This window comes from Cariama cristata, unplaced genomic scaffold (genome assembly GCF_000690535.1).
Source record: "Cariama cristata isolate BGI_N322 unplaced genomic scaffold, ASM69053v1 scaffold21530, whole genome shotgun sequence".
In the NCBI taxonomy this organism is placed as follows: Eukaryota; Metazoa; Chordata; class Aves; order Cariamiformes; family Cariamidae; genus Cariama; species Cariama cristata.
This window is the reverse complement of record NW_009596711.1, coordinates 33,237-39,236: the sequence shown is the minus strand read 5'-3', so window position 1 is coordinate 39,236 and position 6,000 is coordinate 33,237. Positions and strand designations below refer to the sequence as shown.

Here is a 6,000-nt window from a genome sequence, read left to right as displayed (position 1 = left end):
CTGCTGAAGTCACTGGCAAAATTCCCTCTGCCTTCCCTCACTAAAGCAGAAGAGCCAGAAGAGGGAGCACAAATACATAGAAAGAATTTTCTGCCATTCCCATCAAAATGATAATGTGTACTATTTTTTCATATAGTTTTTGCACTACTTCCCCCCTGCCCCCGATCAAAAATAGTCTTCATCAGGCTCCAACAGATGTAGGTATTCATATAGGACCGCTATCCTCCTCTTTACTTCTAAATTTCATCAGTTCCAAATGGGATCTCAGAATTGTGATGCTTTTTGAGAGCTTCCCCCATAAAAGAAGGAAAAATTTAATCTCTTCAGAGGACTGACTCCAAAAAGAAACACCCCACTCCACACACCCCCAGGAAAGTAAATGTAAACTGCCAAGTTTCTTATTCCATTGTCACGCTTTCCCGTGCGGGAGAACACAAAGCCCACCCTCCCATCCATCCCGCTTTCTTGGAAACCACGTACACACAACTGCAAAAGCACTTGCCAGTAGTAGAAGTCTGCTCCCATTAAAGAAAATAGAGTTAGATAAATGACAAGTGCTTTGGAAAATGCCTTTGCCAGATATCACAGAGGATAGGATGGAAAAAGGAGGCTGTAACCACTTGGATGTGAAACATTTTCAAAACAAACAAAAAAGTCACCTTAGAGATCAACGGGATCTCTACTTATAAATTAAAAAAAAAAAAAATCATTAGCTTGGAGTTCAGGGCGGCCTGGGATTCTCAAAAATGTACAAAAGGCTGCTACCTGCCGCTGGAGGTGTGGGCAGGACTAGCAAACAAGCACTACCAGCAATAGGAATGCTAAGCTGAACATTTATTTGAGTGACACTTTTATAAATATCTTTTTGGTAATCACATTTGATGTCTCCTCCATCCTCAATTTCCTCTCTTTCAGAGAAAAAAGGTGGCATTACAATTCTTTGCTCTACAGATGTAGACAAACTAATGAATTTGACTTTAGAGCACTATAAAAAGAACTACAGAAATGTTTTCAGACCTCAGTGAAGCTGCTGCACCCATCCTAAAGTCTGTAAACTGCCCGGTGCCTTACACTGAATAATAATTTCCCTAACAATACTTTCTGTCTATGCAAATATGCACAATCATATCTGATTTTCCAGTGAAGGAGACTACAAGTGTTTATATTTGCCTTTGTTTTCTCTGCACATTCCAAAACATTTCAAGCCCCAGTCTACTAGGTGACCACTAACCAGGGGACTGAACTTTATAGGCCAGATGGACCTCCGCTGTCTCATATTCCTACTGTGCTTTTGCTGCAGAGAATTTCTCAGTTGGCCCTATATTGACCTTTAAAAGAGAAAAAAGGAATAAATGGATAACCCCATAATGTAGAAATAAATTATATAATGTGACATTATATAATAACTATGTATATAGTATGCATTAATATACTATGTATGATAGAATTCATCTTTTGTTATTAAAAATTATAAAGAGGCGGAAGTGTTTAGAAAGGCTATGAGAGAGTCCATGAGGAGCAGAAGATTTCCGTGCATCTGTTTTGATAATCATTCAGGCTACAGACACTTTACCTGCTGGCCTGGTTTGAGTGGCGATAGCGTTATTCCCTGGGTATTGATCACTGGGAGTATCTGGTTGCCGATGACGGTAGCGATGATCTGACCCTGGGCGTTGGTCAATAACTGTGGAGTTATCGGCTGCACCTGAAGTCCCTGAGCTCCACCTGCCGCCTGGCTGGAGGGGACTGGATTAGGCATCAGTGGGATTGTTCCAATAATCTGGAAAAAAGGACATAGGAAGGGAAAATGCACAGGTGCCGCATATACTTGCCACACATAAGCACTTGTTTTATGCGTGTTAAATCAAACTTAGGTGAAATAAGAACAGAGAGACATACGACAGGCTGAGGGTGGGAAACAACCGTTCCTTTACTGGGGTGATGAGGACTTTCAAACTCTTTTGTCGCATCACATATCACCTGTACGCTTCAGCACCGTCCACTGCCATCCCCAACAAATCTGCTGTGGTTGAGACTGTGTGAAACAAACGCTGGGCCATGCTCTGGCCCCTGGATGATGCTTTGTTCCCACCTCTCATTTGAACACAGAGTGAAATAGGTGCAAATACCAGTCTGTTTGTCTTGCTTTCTATAACTCATCCGTACAATATTATTAACTGTGAACTGAGGTGCTTAGGGAATTTTCTTCGATTTACTGACACCTACTACTCTAGATGACCACCTATTACACCCAAGTGATCTTAGGGATGAACAAAGAGATACCGGTGCCTTTCAGAACACGGCTTATTAAGATACGTTCATAAAAATGCAGCTGCTTTTGGATGACAGCTAAGTAGTACAACACAACGGGAGGGTTGGTGTTAGATAAAACATTTTCGCTAACATTTCTGGGGCAAGTACTTGCAGAAAGAGACACCTGTGACATCTCAGACTTGAGAATACAGTGATTTCCTAAAATGTGAATGTGCCTGTAAAACTAATATTAGGATGAGATGTCAAACAGATGCTGTAAGAAAGCCTGTCAGTCAATAAGCCACTAGGCTGAAGAAAGTTATGCTGTTGGAGGAGTCTTTTTACAAGTATTAGAGCATCTGAAACAAACTTCTGATGAAACTTGGGAATAAAACCAAACTTTTTCCCCCCCCAAACAACAACAAATGAAGCTAGAGTCATAGGATTACCACAACAGGAAAGTAAAAAAAAGAAAAAAAAAGCAAACCCCATCTCTATTTCCTTCGCCACATTTCCTCTGACTTTATCGTAGCCCCCCTGAAAACACCTATCCCATTGGAAGGTTTCCAGCTTTCCCTCTCCAGAAGCCTTGCTGCCTCCTCTTTATCCTCACCATCCACCACACTGCATGTCCCTTTTGTCCCCCACCAGCACGACCCCCGTTGCCGCGTGTCCCTTACCGCATACGTTGACTAGCGTAGGCCTACTTGGTTGCTGAGAAATGGGGTGGGTTATGGCCGAGTTCTCCCTCTTCTTCCTCAGTGGGGGTACTAACAGGGTAGCCTTCCTCAGTCTGTCAGCTGATACTCATTCCATTTAGCAGCTTAATCACCTTTTTAGATCTCTCTATTTCTGATAAATTTTTTTGAAATTGGTCACCTGTTTCAAAGCCATTAGGTAGGTATGGAGAGATGGATGGGTGGAAAGAGGGAGGGAAGGATAGACAGCACTAGTCATGACTAGCTTCCTTGTGAAAACAGGCTAAAGTGTTTCTGATGAAACTTGAAGGCAAATTTGTCTCCAAAACAAATATATAAAATTCCTATTGATTTCAACATTTAATTTACATTATATCAATAGGAACTGTACAATACAGTGTAAAATTAGCTCTAAAATAGCTGTTTAGTGAAAACATCAGTAGCTTTGTGGGCAGGCCACCAAGTTACTTTCTGAGAGCACAAAACTAGAGGAACAGCTCTGAATCTCTTGCTAAAGATATAAAAAGGATACATGTATGAACTGTCTTGTGAAGAGTAACAGGGGTCTGTGAAGATCTCTGCATATTTGAATCACCAGAGGTGATACACAACAACCCCAGAAAATCCATCCTCAAGAAAGCATCACGCAACGATATCCAACTAACTCAGGTGTAGCTGAGGGGCAGGTGGCTCTCCTCAGAGGATCACCCTCTTCCTGCCGTCATTAGGCTAAGATATGACTCAATCAAGTGACAGCGTCCTAACGAGTGACTGCTCCTTCCGCAGTCACAGCCCGACCGTGTGCCTTCTAGGTAGCCTCAACCTGACAACTTAAACCAACTCCTTGAGTGAGAAGAGTGCACTTGGTTAGCTATGGCAGCTCAGCTAACAAGTGGTAGGTGCTGAAGTCATCGTCACTTTACCAAACTTGCCCAGTTAGAAGTTTGGATGGGAAGACCAGAGAACCGTAAAGAGAAGCAGGACAGCTCTCCAGTGGGAGGACCTGGTAAAATGGCAAGCCCACCTACTAGGCTGTATTGTAAGAGCTGCATATATCAAAACTGTTCAAAACGTTGCAAAGATATCATTTAAGTTCTCCTTAATGCATTCCTACAAGGTAGAGAGATCAATAAAGATTATTACCCCCATTTTACAGAGCATGAAAGTGAAGCACAATGGAGCATATTCAGACAGAGGTTGCGAGTTAGCCTTCTAAGCTGGAATTTCCTGCGAGTTTCTCTCTGCCCATCACAGTATTTTTATTTTACTTTTAAGGTATCCCTAGCTGAACTGCAGCTGCTTTACTGTTCATGTGAGAAGACGGCTGTTTACTGAGGAGGGAGGCACTTATGTACATCATTATCAGATTTCAGAATGTTTTATCAAATCTGACTCTCAGCATGAATTAAATACAACTTTCATGCAGTGCAACATGTAAATTTCTCCCAGTTTTTGGTGACTTAAAATATTTATGGGCCACAAATACATTCTTTTACTTTTAACGTATGTCACCAAACACAAGGAATAATCCTTCTTAATTTTATCAGCAGAAACATAGCAAAGGCCTCTCCTTCCTTCGCCATGTCAGTAAAGGACACGACCTTGGAGTGTCATTACTCCAATGTAACTTTAACTATCAAGGTCCTAATCCCAGCAAAGCAAAAAATGCTGCGCTGGTGTTATCAGTAATAGAAATGTTTGCATTCACATTTAAAATGCATTTCTTGGACTGCAGTTGGACATTTTATAGAATGACAGTGCTGAAGTGGACAGTTTGTAAGGTCAGAAGCAGAAGGCTATCTATATGTATTAATGTGTGTCACACACCATCCTGTACGCAGCCAGGAACGGGGCAGGGAAAACTCAGCTGGGAGAGGTGTTCAGAAGGACAAACGAACAAATGCCCTCAGGGGTGTTACCATAGGAGCCAATGGTAAATCTGAAGATTTCAAGGGTTTTTTTTTCCATTTTATACCAAAATAAAGTAAAATCTTGTCTGGTTAAAAAAAAAAAAAAAGAACCATGCACTTGATTCTAGTTAACCAACAGGGCTGCCCTTTATGGCAGGCATCTTTGATATGGCTAAACCCAGATTCAAGTTTCCCCTTTCAAGTTCCCCCTTCTCCAAATACTGTCTCCTAAACATCCTAACAGCTCCCTGATTCACACATAGGGTGAAGTACTGAAACGGGATCCCGTCCTCAAACCTTGTGTGACCGTCCTGATGCTGGGCCAGATCCTTCTTCCTCTAATTTTGGTATGAAATTTCACCCTGGGCCTTGCTAATCTGTCCTGTTAAAGTATCATAAAAGCTAGCACTTTATGAAGACAATTTATGGTTTTGATACCTTTAAATTTTCTGAAGAAATAAAACAAGACCATGCCACAGGCTTGAGACACCGGCATGCCACAGTACAGACTATTTAATTGCCAGTGATTTCCCTAGTGGGGAGACATTGCTCCTTTCTAGCAAATGCTGCTATTTCAGATTATATTCAAGGACAGTTCAGGAACAGCATGTGACAGGGACTTATCCCCCAAGATACTTATAGAATTACACAATCACAGAATGGTTTGGGTTGGAAGGGACCTTAAAGCCCATCCAGTTCCAACTACCATGGGCAGGGACCCCTCCCACCAGACCAGGCTGATCAAAGCCCCATCCAACCTGGCCTTGAACACTGCCAGGGATGGGGCAGCCACAGCTTCTCTGAGACGTAGCAGAAGAGGCTTCTTACTCAAATTCATAAACAATCCCACGTGTCAAACACATTGAGAAAATAAGCACATCTTTAAAAGTTCTGATGCCACAAAAATATAATCTAAAAAGTCTGGGGTCTTTTTACACTATACACGACTTTCACGATTCCTTTTATACCTCACACCACTGGAAGCAAGCACTACGCGTTCACAGAGGAGTTGCAAAACAGGTGTTGTATGCAAACCAACAAGCAGGCACATTTGAAAGTCCAAGGGTTAATTCAAGGGACCCCCTTCTCAATGCTCCATAACCTCTAAGGCAGTCAGGCACAGTAATCTGCAGAGTGCT

General features: G+C 42.0%; 1 protein-coding gene across 1 annotated transcript in view; it reads right to left on the bottom strand.

Annotated features, from left to right (window-relative positions):
* The window catches only part of POU6F2 (POU class 6 homeobox 2), a 54,994-nt gene that overhangs the window by 22,874 nt on the left and 26,120 nt on the right, over nt 1-6,000 (bottom strand). Inside the window, exon 2 of the mRNA XM_009707238.1 lies at nt 1,574-1,780. Coding sequence (XP_009705540.1) covers nt 1,574-1,780 — 207 coding nt within the window. The remainder of the gene's footprint in view (nt 1-1,573; nt 1,781-6,000) is intronic.